The sequence below is a fragment of the Silurus meridionalis genome, chromosome 6 (genome assembly GCF_014805685.1).
Source record: "Silurus meridionalis isolate SWU-2019-XX chromosome 6, ASM1480568v1, whole genome shotgun sequence".
Taxonomy (NCBI): domain Eukaryota; kingdom Metazoa; phylum Chordata; class Actinopteri; order Siluriformes; family Siluridae; genus Silurus; species Silurus meridionalis.
In genome coordinates this window covers 23,721,924-23,747,620 of record NC_060889.1, presented here as the reverse complement: position 1 = coordinate 23,747,620, position 25,697 = coordinate 23,721,924, and the positions used below count along the sequence as shown (strand labels likewise).

Here is a 25,697-nt window from a genome sequence, read left to right as displayed (position 1 = left end):
ACACAAGAACTGTATTTTAAAAATGTATTTATTGAAAACAGATTTTTGAATACATAAAACTCAGTATGTGTTTTTTGACCAGTCCACAGAGAACACAATACAGGCACCGGCATTAACAGGGCAGAATTAACGGCATGTCAAGGCAATAAAATATGAATCAATCCATTACATTTCTTCATATTTATCTCTGCATCCACATCTGCAGTCATTTCACCTTCACCTGGTGTTTCACTTGAACACTCAGTAACAGGCACGTTCATTCAACTGTAATGTTCCTGATTCTCCAACAAGTGCTTCTTATTCCGGTATGACAAAGATTCCTGATTTGTCATTATTGACTTTTTACATGTTCCTGGCCAAAAACAGCACAATAAAGTCAAAAAATGCACACAAAAATCCCACACAGCCCAGTTCCCAAGAATCATAGTTCATGCAGGTTTTTGCAGTACATGGCCTATGACTACACAAACATCAAATTATTCTAATTGATATAAATCAATTGTTATATATCCAGACTGCGTTTCACCAGCCAGCACTCTCTCACACACACAGATATAACAAAGATCTCAAATAAAAGACAGAAAAGTCCCTTTATTACTTTATATAACACTTCCTTAAAGTAACTAGCTTTACTTACTGCATTAGTTAACATGAACACCCTCAGTAACAACTGATGTATCTTCGATAAATCCACTTGCTGTGAGTGATAATTATTCAGATTCCGACAATAAACAAGTCCTGATACATCGTATGTCCTCGACACTGTTCTCCATTTGCAAATACTGGACCTAGTTTATCATATATAGGGCTGAATACCTGTTCATTAAGGTGCTAACATTTTACTCACCGATATTTAAAGAGTTATTATTTGGCTTGTTTGACTTATTTAGCCATTCATTAACATGAAAACGAGATGGTTACTTTGTCACTGTTATTTCTAGTGTATTCATGTGAAGGTTCCTGGTTTGTTCATGTTAAATAATGTCATTTACACAAACCTTAACATCACGCATCAACGAAATCCTTTACTATCCCTCCCACACACTGTAATACACACTGAACAAAAATTGAATCAGACATTGAGAGGAAGTGACCCATTTGAAACAGGAAGTAAAAACAGTCATCCTATCATTAAGCAGGAAGAGTATGATTGCTGGCACACGGCTGGTCAGAGAAGACGCTGTAAACACTACACTTTTTAAGGCCGGGATTGATGACTGATGGCTTATAGTTTCAGATTAAATGACACACAGTACAGAGACTGGCTTTTTATATACGACTCTTTAACCACTGTGTAAACCAGAACATTATTTAAAAAAAAAAAAGAAAGAGGCAGGATTAAAATACTGACTGAAACCATCACCTTAAGCAATAATAATAAAAAAACAACTTGAAAACGGCACTTCTGGACCAGACAGAGGGAGATTTGGGTCTCAGTGCAAGCAGACAGGCATCCAGATGTCTGTCTGTTCACACAAACATGGTCAAAGTGATCCACTGAAAAACAGAACAAAGGAAAACGAGTTGCCATGTATACAATAATCGCACAGTAGTATTATAGCACAGCACGGCTGAATTCTTTCACTGATTCAGATATGCCGTAAGGTTTCATTTTCACATTCATTTTCTGTAACAGCAGCTAATTCCGCAAGTCCAGTGCTAAGCTTAGAACAAAACAAAAGTCGCAAGACATTTAAATTTTGTCCTATTATCAACAGGAACAATACAAAAGGAACGAGTGTTTATAGCTGCTATATTGAAAGTAATTATTTTGAGTTTGTCACTATACATGAAGACAAAGTATGAGGTTATTCCTTGATTAATAAAAAAAAAGATGTTGATAATGGCTGTGGTATAAGAGAAATAAAACACTTTAATGGTGCTGTTATAGGAATGCACTGTTTTACCCTATACACGCTACACTACAGTCAGGTATCTAATTAGAAAATCAAACCTGGTTGAAGTTTAGGGAGATTGATCCATCCTTGTCAGTGTCTAAGGCATAAAATGTATCTGCAGAAAAAGAAAAAAGAAACAGAATGAGTATACTTAAGAATATTCTGATGCAAGATTTCACTGAATACAGAACTTTAAGGATAAAAACAAAATGGCATTTGATTGTGTTCTGATTACTTACTGAACATGGTCTCTAGACGCACTAGGCAGATAACGAAGTTGTCAAAGTCGACGTTCAGGTCCTGCTCTGTATAGCGCAGAACAATCAGCTGGAATATATGGTTGGTAAGCTTGAATCCTGATGGGATAATAGAAAATGGTACAGATTAGGTATTAGATGTTGAATAGTTCAAGATTCCTGCAATTTTCTCTAGAGAGCCACAATTCCCAGCCTCATCCCTGGATGAACAGTAGTACAGGTAGATGGTAGAATGGACTCACCGGCTGATTCGAGAGCCAAGCGCAGCTCGTATGAGCTCATTGTGCCAGACTTGTCTACATCAAACTTCCTGAACACATCCTGAGCAAAAATCATTTTCATCAATATTATTTAATATTTCCTCTATTTCATTCACAATACAAATGTTTTTGACATGAAATAAAGTGTTGGTCATGAACATTTGTGTCAGTAAATTTTTGATAAATGCACTATTATTTAACTGAGCTGTCTAAAAAAAACCCATCTTGAGCAAACTCACCAGATAATGTTTGATTTTTTCCCACAGCACATGGAACTCTGTGATCCCCAGCTTACCGCTGCCATCTGTCTGAACATGTCTGTTACAGAAAATAACACGTCGGGGGAAAAGAAGAGAGAAAGCGAGGTTCGTGCAGAGTCTAATAAAAGGACAGACTCGAACAAACATACACTACTACCATTACTAACATTCCCACTACCACTACTACTACTACAATTATTCCTACTACCACTTCTATGACCATTACTACCATTACTACTACCACTGCTGCTATCATTACTACTACCACTACTAGTAGTATGAATATAAACACCCACACTACCACTACTACTGCCACCTACTTCTCATACGATTACTACCCACCACTACCACTACTACTACTCATAATAATAATAAAAACATAAACTAAATTAAAAAAAAATAATATCTGTGTGAGAAGTCTTGAGGTGAGGATACATCCATGAGGTTGACCATACTGCGACACGCCTCCTGAGAAAAGCCGTCTGTCTTCAGATCCTTATCTATGAGAAAGAAACGGGGTTTAGATTTATGCACACAATACCTTTATCTTTACTAGATATCTACCAGTTTGTTCATGTGATTTGACAAAATGTTTTACACTGTACTGTTCACTGATCAGGTTTGAGACTCACGCTTCTTCATGATTCTGTTCAAAATGGTCTGGAGCTCTGTGACGCTGATTTCCATGTCCTTTAAAACACACATTCAATGTCAGATGCAAAGATATGAACTTAATTTTATAAAAATGAATACAGAATTTGTAAAAAAATGTTAACTTAAAAAAAAAATTAATACATAGATACAACGACTTTTTTCATTTCAAATATTTATTTGGATTTTTGCAGTAGTAAATGTTTTTTTTAACCGAAAGACATATTTCCTTTGCTAATTACAGGTCTTTCTGTACTTCTTTCTTTCTAAATTTGAGCTAATGCTAAATATGTATTTCTTACTTCTAATATTTGAGTACATTTAAAGGAAGCCAACATACAGTTTTTGGACAAATATCCATCCTTTTACTTGAGTCTTCTTCTTCTTCTTCTTCTTTTTCGGCTGCTTCTATCAGGGGTTGCCAGAGCGGATCATCCGTCTCCATACCCCCCTGTCCTCTACATCTGCCTCTTTCAACCCAACTACCTGCATGTCTTCCCTCACCACATCCATGAACTTCCTCCTTTGCCTTCCTCTTTTTCTCTGTCCTGGCAGCTCCATCCTCAGCATTCTCCTACTCCTACCTAGATATACCCTATGTCCCTTCTCTGCACGTGTCTAATCCATCTCAATCTGGCCTCTTTCACTTTTTTTCCAAAACGTCCTACATGCACGATCCTTTCACTTGAGAATAATTTCTCAACTCTAACTACTATTGATGAAACATTCAGAAACAGAAAGCGCTGGACAGCCTCTAATAAACAGGCAATATTTCAATGAAGATATTAAAGAGATAATGTAATTTCTATGTAGCTGATTGTGTACTAAAAGATGTCGTAAAATCTATACTGAGAGAATCCATAAATTAAGAATAAAGAGCTGAAAAAACATTTAAAAAGTGCACATTCTGTTTATTCTTACCGCTCCTGCCAGCTGTCTGAAGAGACTCTTGAACCCGGCATCGATTTGACTCTCATCCAAATAATTCTGGCAAAAGAACAACAAATTTAGAGAACTTGACCAGCATCTACTATGAACATACGCACTGCCACCATAATGTCATTCACACTGCTTGCTGTGTTCACTTTAATAATGTTTTCACTGTAATTTAAATTCAGCTCAGGTCTGCTGGTGTTTTAGTCTGCTGGTGTTTATAGTGTCACACACACACACACACACACACACACACACACACACACACACACACACACACACACATATATATATATATATATATAATGTTCTTGTTATCAATCTACTTTCTCTCTTCCTTCCTTTTATGTCCCTATTCGGTTTCTCTTCTTTCAACCCCCTTCTTTCTTCTGCTTTTTCTATGTTTTATGTCTGTCTATCTATCAATACAGAAAGGAACATATTTTTGAGAACTAATTTGAGGAAACAAAACTGTACAGATTACTTAGTGAAATACTAAAATTAGTTTAGAAACAAAGACTAGGAAATATTTTAAACATGAGTTAAGTAAGTTTGACGTTTGACCACCTCCATGTTCCCGCTTCACTTGAGCTCTTCAACTCACCACTTTGGGAAGATTAGCTTTGATTTCATCATCCAGCTCCCTAAAGCAGGAGGAAATAAATTTGCTTCAGTTATGTAGTTTCTCAACCACTCTACACATGTACACAGACAACTGTCACGGTTAATCAATTAATGGGTATAATATTTTAGAAAAATTTGTCTAATAGATTTTCACTAGATAGGAGTTCCGTTTTACTCCTCTAACCTTATAAATTCTCTACACACAAATCAAAATAACTGTCAAGTTCCTGTTATTGTCTGATTAGTAGTAAATGCGTACTTTACAGCAGGAAAGAAAAAGTATAATATAGTACAATTCAATAAAATACAAAAGCTGATATTGTTCTAAGTAATTAATAATTGAAACTTGTGTCGTTCCTTTCTTCTTCCTCATCACTCACTCTGATTCGGCGGGTTTCTCAGAGAAGACACGCAGCACAAAGTCAGCCTCTTTCTGCGGCTCGAACGTGGACGGGACAATGATGTATTCTCCGGAAGGAAGGGCGAATCGCGTGCTGACCTCACGCAGGTTGATGAAGAGCTCGGAGCGAGCGCTGGAGCCGTGTGTGAGGAAGAAGTCTCGCTTCAGGTGAACTCCTGACTGACCTGCATACTGCCAGAGGACATGTCCATGAATTTATAGGTTCTGTTGACATCTGTAAATGTGTTTACTAACCTGGTGTTTACTCTCTCTCTCTCTCTCTCTCACACACACACACACACACACACACACACACACACACACTCAAATTTCATAGATTATACAAACGCGAAAACCTCGATTCAAATATGAGAAAACTTCATAAGAGACGCTCTCACCTCTTGGGGAACCTGTAAGAGAGAGACAGATGGTAGTTAAAAGAAAATAAACTGAAATTATATTAAACAGCTTCATTTGATTTAGAGCTCATTAAGCAGTGTGTACCTCATATATCGCGAAGCCAATAGTCTCCATGTCTTTACCCTCTTTGCGCTGTTTCCTGCGGTCTTTCTGCATCAGAGCCACTAGGAAGGTGCACTTGTCTTGTCCTGCTGTATCCGGGTGCTTCAGGTTGATCTTGAATTGAGGGTTGAGCCAATACGTAGCTGAGGATTGTGGATTGTAAATAAGGAGAAGGATTAAATCTTGGACTAAAAACTTTACAGTGGTGACCATATCTAATTGTGCTGCGCGTGCTCTCTCTCTCTCTCACACACACACACACACACACACACACACACACACACACCTGGGTAGTTCCTACAGCCTCCAGCTGTGCTTCCTCTTCTCCACTCGCCCTGATAGTGTGACGTGCTCCACTTCTTCACCTGATTGACCTCCAGAGCATCCGCTGTCAGGTTACATATCTCCAATCTGCTGAACTCACGCAGAAACTCTTGAAACGACATCCTAAAGAACCAGAGAGATAGGTAGATAACACAGAATGTAGGAAATAGAGAGAGAAAAGAGGGAGAAAAAAAGAGGGGAAGTTATGGACAGACAGATGGACAGGCAGACAGATAGAGAGACAGATACATAAATATACACAGATACAATGACAGGTAATAAAGTGTCAGTTAAAAAAAAAAAAAAGAGAGAAAATAGAGAGAGTAAAAAAGGTGCATTAAATAGTTAAATAACGACAAAATCATTACTGATTCACTGAGATTAGTATTAGAGCTAACTTTCATACATTACATAAAAACAACAATACAAAATACCCATACACACACACACACACACACACACACACACACACAATTACCAGAACTCTCCGTCTTCGCTGCGATTCTGCAGCCTGCTCCTGGTTGCCGAGTCCACGCTGTCCCACTCTCTAGCACTGAAAGCAATACAGTAGTATGAGTAGCACTGAATCATCAGCACCCTGCCTTATGTTCTGCTTAAAGTATTCTCCTTCTTACTTATCACTCCATGCTCCAGTCCACTCCACCTCTCCCCAAGGGTTCCTGATGCGCACCAGTTTAGTTGGAGTTCCTCTGTAAACCACCTAACACACACATTTTACTGTGTATACAGCAGTATAGCAAAACAGACCTACATCAGGGTCTTGGAAAAACATTAATGACAAACATTTATACCAGTTACTTTTGAACATTTGCTGATGCTGCTGAAATTCTTGACCAATTCTAAACCTGGGTGGATGTTTTGGCTTTTTCCTCAAAATGCTTTTGGAGACATTTTCGGGGAAAAGGAAAACCCATTTACTCACCTCGTCCACTGCTGTCAATGAGTAGGCATGGCCTTTAACCAGCTTTTTAAAGGTAACAGCCTCCATGTCACGAGTATTGGAGATCTACAGGCCAAAAATAAAATTAAAACAAAAAAACGGCAACATGCCGATGAATGAATTATGAGATTTATTAGCAGTAACTGAATACAGGAAGTACAGGTAATTTCCCAAATTATGATAGAGATGCATTTCGATGATCCCATTGTAAGTGGAGACATAGCCTAGCCTACCCAGGAGTCTTGAGGAATGTTGATCAGTATGGGGTAATATAGTATAATATGTCAATCATTTAACTAATTACAGTACATAGTTTAGCAAAAACAGAGCAATTTACAGTACCGTACTGTATAAACTTGATAGTATATATGTATATTGCACCGAGCGTGTGGGCGAGCACCAGTGTTTTCAACTGAAAATACCTCCAATTAACAATTCAGCTTTTGAACTGTTTTCAGCTCTGCACCAGACTTTTGTCATGTTTCAGAAACAACAAGCAAGTCAATGCCAAACTACACAAACTATGCAAACTATTGTAAACTAGGCTCAAGTTCACTGCTCACATACTTTTAGAGATAGAAAGGATTCCAAAAATAGAGCTGTGTATCTTGTGAAATTGCACGTGCCTGACAGGAGACTAAAGATAAACACTAAGGTCTGCAGTGTGTTGCACGTTAAGGACCGAGGTTGTCATGCCTGTTCTGAAAAGAAGAAAAAATAAAAAACATGTATCAGGTGTAGGGTGTGCAAGTATGTATTTTACTGACGTCTATGGAGCAGCCCAGCAGCGATCCTCTCTCTATTGCCCTCCTTATGATGTTGAACAGATCAGAAGGAGCCTTGTTAAGCTCATACATCTCAGTCACACCACCTGTGAAGTCCTCAAAGCCTTCTGATGTACTGCCACCTGACAGAGCCTCGTAGCAGCCATTCAGCCTGACACACACAACACACTAAAATGAATGACATTTAACATTTGGCATGGTCACAATGCAGCTTGATAGCGATCTAGATGTAGATTTAGATGATTTACTGTGAAAACAGAGGTGGCAGTGATCAGGAAAACAGCATAACACTGGACAGAGATTATGCTCTTATTACTGTATACTGTAAAACTAATCAGTACTATATGTACAGAATGTATGGTAAAATATACAAATCTTGACACCAGCACGAGACTATGTTTACAGCAAAGTGAGTCTTGGGTATAAAGTGTTTTTAAGGAAGTTTGAATCTTGATCTGTTCTTCTTCTTTTGGAGTTAAACAAAAATTCAATTTCAGAGTGATCATTTCACTGACAAACACAAACACTATATGCTTGAGTACCTTCTAAAAAGGTATAAGTCATTCCCAAAACAATCCAGAGCACCTCTACGGAAACAAGTGTTTCAACCGAAACTTATTCCTAAAACGTATTCTTTTCATAGTGTTAACTTGATCTCATTCCCTGAAGCAGAGTGTGTGGTTTCAAAATCCGCTTTAGCTTGTAGCGGTATTTTCCAATGAACTTGGTCCAAGTTTCCAAAATAAAACCCAATGAAAATAAGTCAGGTAAAACCTGTTATTAATATGACTTTAGTAATTAGTCAGAAATAGTCCAAATAGGCATTAATTAGCAATAAAAAAAATGTTGTCAACTGAATAAGAACATATGCAAGATCTTTTTTGTTCACTGTGAATTTGATTCTTGGACGCAAATGTGGTCTTATAACAGTGGAAAAAATTGATCATTAGAAAATTGGCTTTATATTCAACATATTCATCATGTCTGACTTCTTCCACATGAATTACAATTGTTGCACAATTAACTAAACTGGCATTATGGTTACTTTCCGGGACCTGATTCCCAACTCAGCTTTAAACCTGTAAATGTCCACACATGAGCAAATCCCAAAGTGTTTACTATCGGTGTGTAAAATTCTTTTGGGTTGGTGTGTGTGTTTCTCATCTCACTTGGCATAGGCCTTTTCCACTAGAGCGCTCCAGAACTCGCCGCCCTCTGCCGAGTGTACGAACAGCAGCTTCCCATCTTTAACTGGCAGCCTGTCATCGATGACCACATCAACCCACTCACCAAACTGCCAGAACTAGAAATAAAAGAGAGAGACTATATAAAATAAGCCAGATAATAATATCCACCAGGTGGCAGAACAACATTTGTGGAGTTACAGAAAACATATATGTATGGAAATGTGCAAGCAAAAACACACACACCCTGCATTTGCATTCTATCCAAACTAACACCCTTATGAATGTTGATTGACTTTCCAAGTATCGCCACAGAGGAGGCAGTTCACTCAAGCCAGACACTCTCACACTCATCTCATAATGAAATTTCACAATTGTGTCATATCGAAGAAGCTGTAGCTCAGATTTTACTCAGTTGGGCATCTGAGTAATTTCTGGAAAGCTTCATTCTGACCCTCGCATCTTGCTGTACTCTTCTTACAATTTAATAAAATAACTCTAAAGGTTTTGGTGTATGCACACAAATTTGTTGTTGTGTTGTGTTTTTTATATAGCTGAGACTGCAGAATTTGCCAAATATAAAAAATATAAAAAAATAAATTAAAAAAATATTTAATTTTATATTTTATTAGTACTGCTCTTACTAGGCTATTTCCCAATACAGAGCTTTCCATTATAGACACACTTGTTTTAATATTGTGTGCTGTTGCCTGAATGATTGACCCATCTTAGGACAATTAAGACAACCGAGTGACTCCTATACACCATTTTAAAAAGTTTTAATGACTACACGATACATTGGGGGGGGTGTAAACTTTTCAATGAACTGTAATTATTATGTCTTCTGTGAAACAGGTAAATATCTCATCTAGCTTCTGAAAGTCAATATTAAATAAAAAAAAATATTAAACAATAAAATTACGACATCATCTTGTTGAAAACGTTTACAACGCACTTAATGTGTTGTGTTGCCTTTATGAGAATTTACACCTTTTGTAAAACATGGTGAACGAGGTCCTGTCTCGTCCCTCAATGCGACAAGTTTATTTTAGAATATACATATAGCTGCTGTTCGAAAATGATCAAAAACATAGAAGGTGCTGGCAAAACAAACAATGTGCAGTTCCTGGAAATTTAAGCAGAATGGACAGTTTAACTGGTCACAACAAATAAGGGACTCCTGAACAACTACCACAAAACACATCATTAAATTCAGCTATTATTGCTTCTTGAGAACTATAAATATATATAATCATTTACTATGTGTTGCAGTTTATGACCTAAACTTAGTCTATGACCTAGTGAACCAATAACATGATGGTTTTATTGATAGATCTGAAAACACTGGACTGTGTGTGTGATGTAAGGTGAGGTGAGGTGAGGTGAAATATGGAGGGAATGTTAGTTCGCAGTAATTATTTTAAATTTTTTGTTATTACATTAAATACAATCCATGACAAACATATCATGTGTATAACTAACTAACATGGTGTGTAATTTGTAAGGAACAAAACACCTCAGGACATGCTGCTAGGAAAATCTCTGCTACACCCAACATGTAGCAGAGATCTTTCCCTAGCAGCATGTCCTGAGGTGTTTTTGCTAGCAATTACAGCAACTGAGAGACTTTATAATTGTTTATTTATTAATGAAAGACATGGATTACTTTTCAAATGTTTATAATTACATTTAATCTTCAGGCATGGCCATGACACAAGTTTAGTCCTGTTGTCACTAACATTGAGAGAAATATGTGTGTGGGCGTGTATATCAGAAATGTAGAAAATAGTACAGTTCAGTGGCTCATATCTCAGCTCTGCATAGTGACGGGACTAAAGTAATCACACAATTTTAGCCTCATTGATGTACATTGTTAATCATTTAAATAATCTGTGTTTTGTCGCTCATCACGACTGAAATCGGAGTCTCCGTACCATACTGTACTGTTACTGTATGTTACTGTACGACCCCGACGTCCCAGTCATTAATTGGGTGACAATCGGATGTCTTTTTTTACCCTTTCAAAAGAAAATTCAAAAAGGCTAATAAGTTAGTATTTATGAAGTAGTATTTTTTTCCCGTCAATTGTCGTCAATTAGGGTCATGAATGATGAGTTAATGATGCAATGCATTGTACAGTCATCATGCACTTTTACAAGGAACTTGCAAAGTGCAAACAGTCCTGAAGTGATCCACCCTGAAGACTTACATGTGCCAGACAACCAAAAGCTACAACTTTACCTCTACACTAGTCCCTACTTCCAAAAATGGTACACAAATGTCTTAAAAGAAACCTGCATGACATCAGCTATCAACAACTATATATTTTTCTTTGTTAAATAACATAATTCACAAATAAATAAATGCCATTTTCTCAATACACGACATTTATCACAATATTTTAATCAAGTTAAAAGCTACTTATAACTTATAAATCATCATGGGCACTCATACTGTTAAACGTGTAATGCCCCCCTTCTCTAGCATTACCATTATCACTAACATTAGGCAGCTTTATCAGTCAGCTACATGCTATCAGTCCAAAATGTTGCATCAATGGCTGGTGTATGAAGATGAGTGCTCATAGCATCTTAAGTGCACTTTAAGTAGCTTTATTATGAGCTTTACATGCTCTGATATAGAAAACAAAGATACACTTCTATAAAGGCATCCATTATTTTATAAATTCAGAGGTAAATAACAAATCATTACAACTTGCAAATTCCCACTTATAAGGTAACAAGGGCTTCAGTACCAGCAAAACAAAAGTAAATCTAATTGAAAAACCTAGTGTAATGCTAATATCTACAAAATTATTTATTAAACCCTGTCAATAAAAGAACAAAAATATTATTCAATGTTGCTACTTGTCAACTTTAGGATGTCACATCATTCATTACTGCACCTGTTGTATGTTTGTGTGTGTAAATGGTGTCACACCCAGTAGAGTGTTAGAAGTCAAACTGGACTGAGTAGATACTAATGCTGTAAGTAGCTTGATTTCAGGCTGAATTAGGGATTAAAGACACTGTGCTGTTTTCTTTCATGTGTTTTTACTCCCTACATAAACTAGGAAATGGAAACACTGTCATATTCTCAGGACATTATTCTCAATCAAATCTCTAATCTGATTGTTCAGAACTTGTTGATCAGTTTCCTGTAACAGCATTCTGTAATTCAATGCGTACTTCTTTAATGAATAAAATAATGGTAAATTCAGATGAACAGAACACTGAGACTTGCTGTTGTAAGAGTAGTGTGGCTTCACATTAAACTGAATCACACCAATGATTCAATTCCTATAAGAGATTTTCCACAATGTTTTCTATTTCACGTAAAGGATATATCATAAGTCTGATGCCACTTGTTTCCAGATTTAAGATTATTTCATAATAACTGCCATATTATTATCATTATTAGTATCATAATTTTAATAACTGCCATATATATTATATATACAATTCAAGCTATCAGACATGAATACATACATTTTGAGAAATTCTCAATCTTAATATTAAAGTTAATCCTTTCATCATAATTGGAACCCAGACACTCAAATGCATAATTGCAACTCAGTCATTCCAAACCAGTTCCAGTACATGGTTAGTGAGTGTGTTTAGTGCTGTATAGGTGTACGTTATCTACATACTACACCGTTCTGTGTTCCTGCTGTACTACTTTCTACCGTTCCTTCCCTCTCCTCTAGTTTTCAAGTAACATTCCTTCCGCATGACAAATAACATTATGTCTAAACAAACAGAAGTAATGTGCGCTGTGAAAACCTCCACCTCTTGAGTATTAGAGCAGCGGCTGTATTTTAACTCCAGTGTGTCTAAAGCTGGTGTTAACAGACTGAGCGAGTCGATAGGGGTGTTGCTATGAACCTCTGGCTTTGACATGGTTAATTTCTGTCATGTCTCTCTCTCCAACTCTGACTGATCAAAGTATGTGATCTCAGTGACGACAATGAAGAGGGAATTCCGGTCGACCTGCTTAGAAAAACACGACATTCTCCTACTGCTTTACCAATGCAAACACATAAAAGCACACACACAAACACACACTGTCAAATTAAAAACTCCAAATGCTACACAAAGTGAATACCAGTTTTGTTCACTTTTCTTATTCAGAATCTGGGAGAAACACCCCAGAGGAGGACACACCCATATACAGCTACCTTCACACCTGATCTGAACTGTGCACATCATAAAAAGTCCAACCCACACACACACAAGTGGGCTCCACCCTCTTCCTCATGAAGCTAAGTGACACTTGTGTTTGCATGCAATATGAGATAAGAGAAAAATAATAGGGAGAGGGAGTGACTATAGATAGTCCTTTAGACAAACATTTAACTAACACATACCCTAATCAGGCTTAACATTATGACCAAATGCCTAATATTCTGTTAGCCCCCCTCAGTCTTGACTAGTTGAGCATTAACAGCATTAACTTCTTTAACAGTCTGAGCTACAGGAGCTCGTCTGTTGCATCAGACCACACAGGCCAGCCTTCGCTCCCTACATGCATCAATGATTCCTTCCTTGCAGCACTGTTTCTGATAGATACTGACCACAGCAGACCAAGAACACCCTACAAGAGCTACAGTTTTGAAAATGTTCTGACCCAGTCTTCTAGACATCATAATTTGGCCCTTGTCAAACTCACTCAAATCCTTATGCTTGCCCATTGTTCCTGCTTCTAACACATCAACTTAGAGGACAAAATATTCACTGGCAGCCCAAAATACATATACCCCCCCACACCCTCCCTAACAGGTGCCATGATAAACAGATAATCAGTGTTACTTAATTCATAGTCATAATGTTATGTCATAATGTTATGCCTGGTCGTTGAATATAATGTATATGCGCAACCTCTCCCTCTCACACACACCCTCATCAGTCTTGCACTGTGAAATGTGCTCATATTGTTGATTATTTACATGCCCCAATAAACGCTTCTATCCAAAACCATCAACGAATGACGCAGTTCAAATGCAAGAGCTCAGATTTGAACTCGCCGCATTACAGAGCTAAACATTAATCAGCACCGCCTGCCTGCTGTTTCACTGTTACTCCCCCTAATGACTCATTCTATCCAGTTGTATTCCACATTTGAACTCATCCCATTTTTTTTCTATTTAACTGTATTGTATTTGGTTCTCTTATATGCATTCTATTACCTGAAATTCATATGTATTCTACTATTATTGTATTCTACTACTATATTTCCATTTTATCATTCCCATTATATTGCATTCTTTTTCATTCCATTTCAATATATTCTATTTCATTCCTATTATTTCCATTATATTCCATTTCATTCTTGTTAATTTAACTCCATTATTTTTAGTTCACACTTCTATGCAAAATAAAAAAAGCCCAAAAGCCACATATAAAGCTTTAAATATTCTGAACAAACTACTGGTCAGAAAATGAGCATGAAGTATAAAATAAAGGCACATGACAATTAAGTATGAATCAAATGCACCCTTGAGAGCTCTTCTGCCTCCTCTTGCTTGTTAACTTTTGCAAAAAGTTACTCTAATCTTTTATGTTAATTATTATATAAATATAATCAATTTTTGTATGTTCATTCTATTCGATTTAATTCCATTCCATTTATTTCCACTATATTTCATTGTTTTTAGTTCTAATCTATTTCTTTTTTTATCCTCTCTGATCCCAAAAATTCCTTTACCTTTCATTTCCTTTCAATCACATAATTTCTATTCTTTCTATTCCATTAATTTCACCATTTCCTGTTCATTTGGTTCTTATTTTCCCTCCAATTTTATTATATACATTCTATGCCATTTTGTTTATTTTTTATGCCTCAGTTAAAGCCTAGTCTATTTCTGTTTGTGTGTGTGTTTGTGTGTGTTTACCTGGAAGTGAAAGATGCCAGCATATCCATCGCTGAAATTCTGCCCATGTGGTACCACACGGTGCAGCAGGTTATCATTCAGTGTGAGAGATGCAATAGCAGCCAGCAGCCAACAATCACCTGGAAGACACAAACACACACAATTCAATGATCATTCAGTCAGGGGTTATGATTATATGTAAGGGTGTGTAGTCTGCTGTTCTCTTAGAAAAGTGTTTATATGGGAGATTTATAATAATTATGACCAGATGCAGTACTTAACAACTAGAAACAAAAAGCACATCTTGTTTAAGACCAGCACGACCAATAAAAAACATTTCTAAACACATACTGACTGGTGTATACATTTAGGATCCTGTAGCAGATTTCTCAGAACTGGTGCAAGTCTACACTGCATGGGATGTATTTAGTTCATTTAAGTGTTCTTAAACACACCAACAGTGTGGCTGGCCATCTAATGAATAAAACTACTTTTCCAAATGTCTTCTCCCTTTTACTGTTTACATACCACACTCTTCTTATTTAGCACTTAAATATGGGATGAACTACTACATTTCCAAATAAAGATGAAGCAGCTGGACAGCTTGGACCATGGCAAAAGAAAATTTGCTTATCAAATGATATTCAGCACCAAAATATGAGAGTAAATACAGAATCTGGGCTGAAAGGCAAGGCATAGAGTCAGTGATTTGGCTAGAAGTTAATAACTGCCAGGATTAAAAACACGCCGAGGCAGGTCTCCAGATGCATAAACCTTAATTACACCCAACCACTTCAGTTATATGTGTTGCAGATGCAGGCGTTTTATTGCAGCTCAGAAACATAATAGGAAACAAAACAAGGATGGCATATTAAAAGTAAATATGGTTGTTAGGTAATAATGTGAGGGGCATTCGTTTATTTTTGTTGGCATGGTGTGTATCCAATTGTCTTGTTAGAACAAAGAATCATTGCAAATTTATACAAAGTTCTTCTGACTTTATCCTACAATGAACCATTTCTCTTTTCCGTGTGTGATCTCTTCCATGGTGACTCCACTGCCATCAACAGGGCATGACAAAGTCCTTTATTCTGATAAGCATAAGAATTATGCTGATTTTATGCTCTAGCTATCAGATCCTCACTGAACACCTATAGGAGATTCTGGGTGATGTGTTAACATCACTGATTAACATACTGATTGATGTTCATCGTTGCATGAATATAGTTCCAGATATCCTGAAGCTGTTCTGGAGGATTGCGGTGGACCAAAACCTTATCTAGATGCTTTACGTTTGCTTTCTTTCAATTTTTCACCCAACTGAATCTATATTAATCTTTCTGGTTGATCTGTCATTACTGTTGAAGACTCACCGAGTGCTCCCTGACAGATATCTGTGCGAGTTGCTCCATCCATTATGAACTGGGGACGAGAACAGAGCTCCTGCAAACACACAAAAAACACACAGTTCTATACATTAAAACACACATAAGCAAACAAATAAAAGACACACCACGTGGTTGGCCAAACTGTTAAGGAACAACCGCAATGCTATCACAGCAAGAACACAAATAACCAAGTCTGGTTTATGATTCATAAAAGATTTTATTAAGAAACACCTCAACCTTTTAAAAGTTTTGAATACATTTCCCTAAAATTGGTAATCGTATGTAGAGTTGTAATGCAATGCTATTATCAGGATCTTGATCAAAACCTGATAGGGCGTTACCTAAAACCGGAAAGTTTATTTCCACATTCTTTCTCTTTTTATTTTATTGAACCATATATCTCTGCACAGGAAACACAATAAAACAGAAGCACAGTTAGTACAGTGTCAGATGTAGAAATAGGTGCGTGAAGTGTCTGGCTCTGTTCATTCTTCATCCACTACTTCAGTTCAGAACTGAACACGACTTTTATTGGTATTCCATTTTCCAAAACAAATCACCCTTGTTTAAACCACCACGATCAAAAAGTTGAATAAATGAAAGCAAAAATGCTTTGCACAGATCTATTTAGTCCTGCAAGTTTCAAACCTGCCTGCTCACATATACCCTAGTGAAAGTAAAAACCTGCCATTTGTACAGCTTATTTTTATTGTGTCCTGTGGGATTTCCCTCATGATTCATTCCTCTAGTCTCAAGCAGGCATGACTGTTTCTGGAAAGTAAAAAAAAATGGTATCAGTTTGCAAGGCAATATCTGATATTCAGTTATCAGTTATACTGTCTACACTATTTTTATCATAGCTGCAGAATTAAATTTCCCCCACCACACATTTTTACTGCTGAAGAGAGTGGAAATGTTCAGTAAAACCCCACCTCACCAAGTATTTTTTATGACTTCCTTATAGGTTGGACACTTGTGTAAAAGGAAGCATTAGCCAGTCCCCTTATACCCCCCTTTTACATTTCCTTAGAAATGGGCTACAAACCTGAATCATGGTCTGATTATTGGCACTTAGCCATCTCTTAGCCCTGTTGTGGCATTTCTGCTCTCAAATTAATTCCACAAGTACTCACGCTAAATCAGTACCATCTCTTTTGTTTTCCCACAAATCACTTAGAGCTTGGCATGAACCACAATACACACCCATAATCTGCCTTCTTTCTTTCCCACACTCATCTATAACATTAAGGCAGGTCTGAATTCTAAGAAAGAAGCAGATGTCATAGAGCATCAAAAAGCAAGGTCTTCAGCAGGTGAAGAACAACCAGAAATTAAGAAATAATGGTGCATTTACACCAGAGTAGACAGGACCATGTGTACATGTCTGGACCAAAATTCCAGGAACCTTCTGCTCCAGTGTAAATGCGTTCCTGCAAACCAGGATCTATTGAGGCAGCGCTTAGAGTTCATGTTTTCCAATCCTATGAGTCACAGAATGACTACATTTCTTACTCACAATATGTAAATACTGTGCCAACAAGAATACATGTTATTTTACACAGGTAATGAGTTAACCTCACATTCATATAACAAATGAACACAGCACACAACCCCTTAATGTCTGATGTGCTGCTGTACCTAAATGATCACAGATATCATCTGGAGTGTTTGAGAACCAGTTAGCTCCTTATACAGTTCCAAAACCTTGGTGGAAATGTGTGTAATATGAACTGTATACAGGACAATCAAAGATGTCTCCATGGTTTGCTGCTCTCTATTCAATCTTCATATAATAAAATATTGTTATAATTAAACTAGCACCTTTATTTTTACTTCATTTATTTAAACCAGTGTTTGAGTCTATAGTTCCTTACCGGTGGCCTCATCCAGCGCACACCAGCTGTTTTGGAGGAATGGGGCCCGAGCTCTTTAAAGCCTAGTGATGAAGCGCAGGCAGGGAAGTATGAATCCTCAAATAAGGTCCTGCTCTGCAAGCACTGCGCCTTCAGCATTTCATAGTCCTGCCCCAACAACTTGACAGCCTTATGATTCTGGCCCAAGCCATCATCGCGATCCCACTGACTGCGCAGCTTGGCCGCCATTCCTGAAGCATACATAGGCTCCATGACTGCTGCAGATTTGAGATGTCCAAGAAAATTGAGCTGGAAGTTAAGCTAATAAGGATCTGAATGGCCCCGGCGCTGTTTCAGGGAATGACGTGTGAAGAAAAAGCTGGAGGCTGGTTCATGGAGTGGAAAGGTAAAGGCTGGTCCTGAAATCCTAAAAACAGACAAGAAGACAGATGACTAAGTTAGACGTTACATTGACAGTTCACATGAACACTGATGCACATTTATGAAAAAAAATTTACTAAATAAAAAAACAAAACACATATAAACACATCTGATTTTTCAGGAACTTTATGTCAGCTTCTTTAAGCCATACCCCAAAAAATTTGCAAATGCCAATGGGTCTGAATGCAAACTTATACAATACGTGCAATTTCAATAGAACTGTAAACGCACTTGTTTTCATACACACACCTTCGGCATGCAAAGCAGTGAATTTTATAAACTGTGGAAAATGTTGTACCCAGTAGCCCTGGGCAAACCCAAATTTCATACAGCATTTACATATATTAATTCAAAGACAAACAATACAATACAATTTAAGAGCTTTACTGCTGGTAAAAGGTTCAGTCTTGTTTAAGGGTCCAAAATCATAGCTATATGAACCAAGCCAAATCTTCACAGCTAAGACCTTCATGCATCAAGGTTGACTAGCTTGGGTACATCTGATAAGACTAAAACGGTTTAGTATAAAATTTACACGGTCTTGCACAAGTATTCACATAATTGGGATTATATGTCACAAATCAAGATAAAATAGTACATAAAACCAAAGTGAGCAAACAAAACAAATACAATTTAATTCGCCCTTCCATCTCTAGAATACAGGACAGTTGAAGACTGCTGAACAAGCCTCAGATTGTTGTTCTAGGCTCAGAGAAGTGGAAACCAATGTGATCTTCTGCTTCAACTGATTCACCCCTAGGTTTGATGTTTTGTTCATGCTGAACAGAGGTAAAGAGTGATTATTGCAGTTACAGCATACTTCCTGGCAGCTTTAACCAGTCAGGCCATTTTCCTCAGATATTCCCTTGACCTCTCTCATCAACAAAGTGTTTTCACCCAAGGAACTCTTCAATTCTGTACTCTGTCTAAATTCTCAGAAACGAGCCCAGCCTTCGGGGATCAACACCCATGCCACATGTGACCCAAGTCACAGAGATCACACTTTTCATTCTGATGTTTGATGTGAACATTAACTACAACCCTCTTTTTGCAGAATGATTTGCATTATGCTGCAGCCACCTGATCGCCTGATTAGATAAGTGCATAAATGTGCAAATGTATATGTTTTTTTTAAAGAAATTGGATTGCAAGTATAAATTATGAAGCAACCAGTGGCCCACCAGTCTCAAAATTATTGAGATGAGTACACTTTGATTAGTTGAACTGATTTGAACTTGATTCCTGGTATGCCCCAGAGTGGGTTAGATAGAGAACATACTTAAACAAATAGCATAATAATCAACAAGGAACTATCAAAACAGACCCAGGACAAATCAAGTCAATAAAAGTGATCAGTCAGGGTTTGCTTATATCGTAACATTCTGCAAAACACCATCAAATCCATTATATAAAAATGTACTTTTTGGGTGAGGCATACAACAATGCTGCCACCACCAAGCCTCGTTGTGGGAATGGTGCTCTCGTTGCTATGTTTGGTTATAGGTGAACAGCATTTATAATGCCATTTACTGACCACCAAATAGATAAAATAAATCCTACTGACTTTCAGAAACAAATTTTATCTTATATAAACACTTACACAGATGTTCCAGTTCCATACACTTTCATAAAATATGTATTCTGACATTTGGTGAGAACAAATCTTACAAGCTGAATAATTTATTTTCTTTATAATACACTTTTTGCAGACAGCAGACAAAACAGCAACACTTGAACTGAAAATGGAAAGAGAAACTAGACTGGGTAAAACACTGCAGTTTTAGCATCTTTAGCTAGCTAATACAGTCATGATTTGGTTTTTTTATGTAATACTGTTTAATGTCAACAAACATAAAAAATGTAATCTAATAAACGTCTTCTTATAAAAGTCTAATAAACGCACCATGTGGTCGATGGTTTAAAAAAAAAAAAAAAAAAACACTTCCTGGATAAAACTTTGTGTTGTTGCACTACAGCCACTCTGAACGTGCACACTGTGTATCTACAATGCATTGGTGTGAATCCTGGTTATTGCAAGTATATTTGTTTCTGTATACTGGCTTACACGCTGTTACTGTGTTTGAGTTGTGCGTGGCTCTATGTGGGAGCTGAAGGAGGGACTTCATTCAAGCCAAGCCTGTTTTTAGAGAGATTGTTTTTTTGCTCATTCCCCTCCTCCTTGACCCATTTTGTACAGCCAAGACCTGACATATGGATTGATTAGTCACTGTGCAAACTGCTGTGCAGTGCTGAGCTAGGGTGAGCTAGTGAACTCCTCACACAATGCCAAACAGCTAAAGCAGCTGGAAGGGTGTGGCCTAACATGGAAAGAGTGCAGTAAATAGTTGCCATGTCTCTGTGTCGGAGTGTGTGTGTGTGAGAGAGAGGTAATGTTAGTTTGAAGCATGTTGCAGAGTACTTGCACAATGAATTTGCATCAGAATCAAGTAACCCGGCAGCAACCTGGGATCTGCAATGAACGCAATTTATTTATGTTTGTGCTCCTCTGTATTTTCTTTCCGACTCTCGCCCTCCCTTCTCAGCTCATGTTGCCGACATTTTTTTCATTTGTTGCACTGGTTCTTATTGGCTGAACAAAACCAGGAGGCTTAGACCACAAACCACAGCTTCTCATTACAGCAATTGCTGTCATGCAACCTTCTACACAGAATCACATGATAATCCGTAAACTAGTGATTTAATGTCTGATCACTGGGCTTGGATAAGGAAAATTAATCAACTCATCACTTCATTTTTTTCTTTAAAAAAAAAAACAGTAATGAGTAAAGATGAGTAAAGAGTAATGATTGCGATTGTAATTGTGGCCCAAAATCTTTACTTTCTAATTAACAAAATACCATTGGATGGCATTTCATAAGCTATAAATCTCCTGTATATGCAATTTAGCAAATGATGACACCACACTGTTCTACACTATAATCTCCATTCAGCCATAATACAAAACAATATTCCTTCCAGTCTAGAATCAACATTTTATTCATTGGGATTTTGCACAATACTATGAGAAATTTTTCAAGGTGCAGTTACGAGAGCAAGTTCAGACACATTGCACAACCTCTGATATACATACATATATATTCACATACACACACGCGCACACACACTGGGAGAGCAGTACAGGTTTTAAGACAATGCAAGCAATAACCACAAACGCATTGATTATAAGCAACGTGCCTGTACGAGTGTGCAGCAAAATAAATGATTCAGTCATCTGCTAAAACAGGCAGTCTATAGGCCTGTAGGGCATCTGGTCTGATAATAGCTTGTATATAATGATTCCAGGCAGCTGTGTCTTTAATCTACAATCTGGTTAATAAGCTAAACATCATTAGATAATGATAAACAATGGTATAATAGATGGATACTAATTATAAAATAGATGGACACCAGTACACCAGCTCATGTCCTGGCTTGCATAACTGCTTTCAGTTAATAACAACTGGTGTTCCAAAATTAACACTCGCACTACATATATTTAAGTCTACCCACAAATACACATACACACGTGTGCACAGAGATCAATGCATCCATGAGATGGTGTGACATTTCCTGGATTATAGGTGTGTGGGTAAAGTTTACTTCTGGGTGTGGACTCACACACAACTTAGTCTTCAGGCGAAAACGTTGCAGCAGGCTTGCGTGCACTTGTAATCCAAGGAAGAAAAGACGAAACCAGTGTATACCTCTTCCCATATTAACATTCACAGAATCCAAGAAATGGCACGAGCTTTGTCAAATGAACTTCTGCCTTTCACTGTAATTGTGGTTGATAGTCTAGACAATATTTTATCCTCTCAAAAACTCGAACTCTTCTCAGAATTGGCATCAATCCCAGGTCTTTGGTTTGAACATGAACCATTATATTTATCCTCATTAGGATCAGGAATCCCAGGACCTGAGGTGGGTCTGGAGTGGGAAAACACCCTGAATGTGGCAGCAGTCTCTCCCAGGGTTTTCATGCATGCACACTCACACACGCTCTCGCTCTCCCTCTCTTTTTTTGAATGATCAAACTCCTGACTTACTGATGACAAAATCCAACCACTTAACGACGAACAGTATGTGTTTATTCTCCATTTTGGCTCTGGTTTAGTGATTGGAAGGTCAGGGGATGCCAAGCTGCCACTCTTTCTCCCTTTACCCTCTGTGCTCTGACCCCAGAATATCAACATTGCTGGGATATGTGAAGAAGGAGTATAACTGTGCTGTAATGTACATGTGACAACTAAAACAATAAGCTTAATCTTATCAAAAAAATTGGCAACATAAGCCCCAGTGCAAGACAAACCAGAACTACCTTCAAACAGTCTAAATAGCATTTAATTAATACCATATTAACTGTTCCAACGTTTACATGAACCCAGAAATTTCATGTAGTCAATTTCTTTACAAATTTCAGCCTTATTCTGCTTTAAAAATAATCCAGGGTGGGTGCCTTAGTGCATATTTCTGCCATTAGAAGTCTTAAGCAACCCCATAATCTTTCACATTCTTTAAAAACAAACAGTTGCTGAATCCTTTCCACGTCCTGGGCGTGAGCCGATACTGAGAACTGTCACGTGTGCTTTATTTAAGTGATATATTAACTCTATTGTCTATAGCTTTTCACGCAGATCATCTGTGCCGAACAGCTGTTTGTGTGTCAAAAGCTGCAACACACAACTAATGCAAGCCCACACTTCCTGTTGAGCTGGTGATGCGTAAACTAAAAGGAAATGCGTTCAAATATAATAATCATGTGTGTTTTTAGTTGATACTGTGATATGACATGACAGTAGTTGTTGTAAAAGGATTGTTTTTTTGGAATTGTGAGACATTACAGTCATACAACACTGCCATGGGTGAGGGTTCCTGTTTAAAAGCCAGTCAGGCGTGTGCAGTAGAGATAAGAAATGTGACTTTTTTTAAGTTTAATATTTTTACTTCCTACGTAATATCCCCTGATAAACCGAAAAAGGGACTGAAGGATGAAGACTGAGCACATGAACCTCTTTTTGCATCTCACCTTCCACTATATTGACTATAATGATAAAAAATAAATTATTAAATTAAGAATTATATTTATTTTAAGGAGGTACTGCCAAAACACAAGCAAGATGTCCATGCATTAACATCAAAACAGGCATTTCTAGGGTTGCATGCAGTAGATGCATTAAAATATGGAGCAAATGAAAGGGATACTAAGTAACTTTAAGTCAACACTGGATGGGGAAAAGTGAAAAAATAGATAGATAGATCTAACAAATAAATAAATGCATAATAAAAACACTGCTATGAAGTTTTTAAAAGCACACAGCCAGACAGAATAACTTACCTAAGGCCTCTCTGTTGCACTTTTCAGTACAAAAGCGCTGATAAATGCTGGGTTTTAGGTTTTATGTTTTCATTCGGACACTCAGAGATTTCCACTCCGCCTGAGTCAAGCCTTACTGTTGTTAGTACAGCCCAACTCCGCGCGCATGCGCAATCAAATCACCCAGCCCTAACGCATTGGTGCTGCAACCCAAAAGAAATGTACCATTCTACCGTACTAAAAAGTATGCCACAAATAGACATACGTACTATTCTGTAATATGAATAAGTATGAATAAATCTTAACGCCCCTAAAAACGTTTTTGCAAGGATTCATAATCTATTGTATGTTGCATGCAATTATTAAGATGTAGTGTCATTTGGGGTGATTTTAATCAGTTTATGTTTCGTATAAAATTATTAAGACGGTTTTTTTCGTTGGAAAAATGGACATTTAATGTGTTTTGCTTGTAATTTCCATGTCTGGAGTTGTTTAAAGAGGCATTAAGATGCGAGTGTATACTGGTTTTATGGTAATCCTAGGTTTTAGGGGGTGCATAGAAAGTTTCTACAAAAGTTTTTTTTTTATTATATTTTTTTATGAGTTCATATAGAGCATAGAAAAGTTTGCAGACGCATTTTGCAGACGAATCGACATATTTGAACCGACTCTTTTTATAAAACCGATTGTTTGAGGCGACATCTTCTGGCTATAAACATTAAAAACACACAAGTGGGGAACATATACATTAATTCGTACATATAGGCACATTTTTTTATCTCATGCAAACCATAATAATTCAACTTTTATTTTGCCATTTATAGTTTAAATTGGGTTTTAATTTTTATTTTTTTTATCAACTTTAGGATTAATTAAGTACTTTACTCATCTATTTTCCCTAAAAAGTGCGACCACATATTAAGAAGGACTGACGTTGGTTTCTCAGGACGAGCGCAAAAACTTCGGTCGCCCAACGTGGGGCTCGAACCCACGACCCTGAGATTAAGAGTCTCATGCTCTACCGACTGAGCTAGCCGGGCACATGGTGACGCGGGGTTGTCTAGGATAGTTCAGATGATAAGTAACTTAAAGCGACCTCAATACTATACATTTATTAAAATTCTATTTAACCTTCAGTAAATGTTTTATGTTAATCGATAACCTGTTCAACAATCACAGAAATCGTTGACTAGAAATGAACTGTAAGAAACAATGTTGAGGATTGAATAGAACAATACTGGGTGTGTCTACATTCCAGCACATATTAAAAAGTACAATTACCTACTATGCTAAATCCATGAGGCAGATAATAAACATCTGACAGCGGTGCTTGTACCCACTATGCTTTTATATCTGAAGCAGCACAAATCACCACATCCAGGCCTTAAAAAGTGGAGGTTATTATAACTTATTTTTATATAATTATTATAGTCATCAGTTTGGTGGTCAGAGACAGACAGAAATGGCCAAACACACTTTAGATTAAATTAAATAAAGATAAATAGATACAGTTATATAAAATAAAGTTATACAGTTATGATACAGTTAAATAAAAACTAAACTGTAATAGTTTTGAGCTCCATATCTATCAGATATTTAGACTTCATACTGAGAGTTAATCGCAAAGGATTCCGAATGCCAAAGGTATAAAATTAATAAACTCAAGCCTTTTTATCTTCTTCCTTGTAAGAGAATAACACATAACTGGCCATGAAACAATACTACAGTTTTTATATCATAGGATATCTACCTTATCATTATACCCTGTGGTAC

General features: G+C 37.2%; 1 protein-coding gene and 1 non-coding gene across 2 annotated transcripts; both read right to left on the bottom strand.

The window, feature by feature from the left end:
- Positions 1–10: 10 nt before the first annotated feature.
- On the bottom strand, positions 11–24,086 carry capn1 (calpain 1). Its single transcript, XM_046851446.1, has 22 exons — positions 23,946–24,086; positions 18,191–18,596; positions 16,302–16,371; positions 14,950–15,068; positions 9,045–9,178; positions 7,858–8,026; positions 7,073–7,156; positions 6,765–6,850; positions 6,608–6,682; positions 6,092–6,252; positions 5,788–5,948; positions 5,682–5,693; positions 5,264–5,475; positions 4,864–4,903; positions 4,248–4,313; positions 3,308–3,365; positions 3,111–3,175; positions 2,655–2,723; positions 2,398–2,476; positions 2,138–2,254; positions 1,955–2,013; positions 11–1,497 (listed from the first exon to the last, which is right to left on the bottom strand). The coding sequence occupies exons 2-22, from the start codon at positions 18,440–18,442 to the stop codon at positions 1,471–1,473; spliced, it is 2,115 nt and encodes a 704-aa protein (XP_046707402.1). The 5' UTR covers positions 18,443–18,596; positions 23,946–24,086; the 3' UTR covers positions 11–1,470.
- An 805-nt stretch (positions 24,087–24,891) lies between these two features.
- Positions 24,892–24,964, bottom strand: trnak-cuu. Its single transcript has one exon. It is a non-coding gene; the product is annotated as a tRNA-Lys (tRNA).
- Between the last annotated feature and the right edge of the window lie 733 nt (positions 24,965–25,697).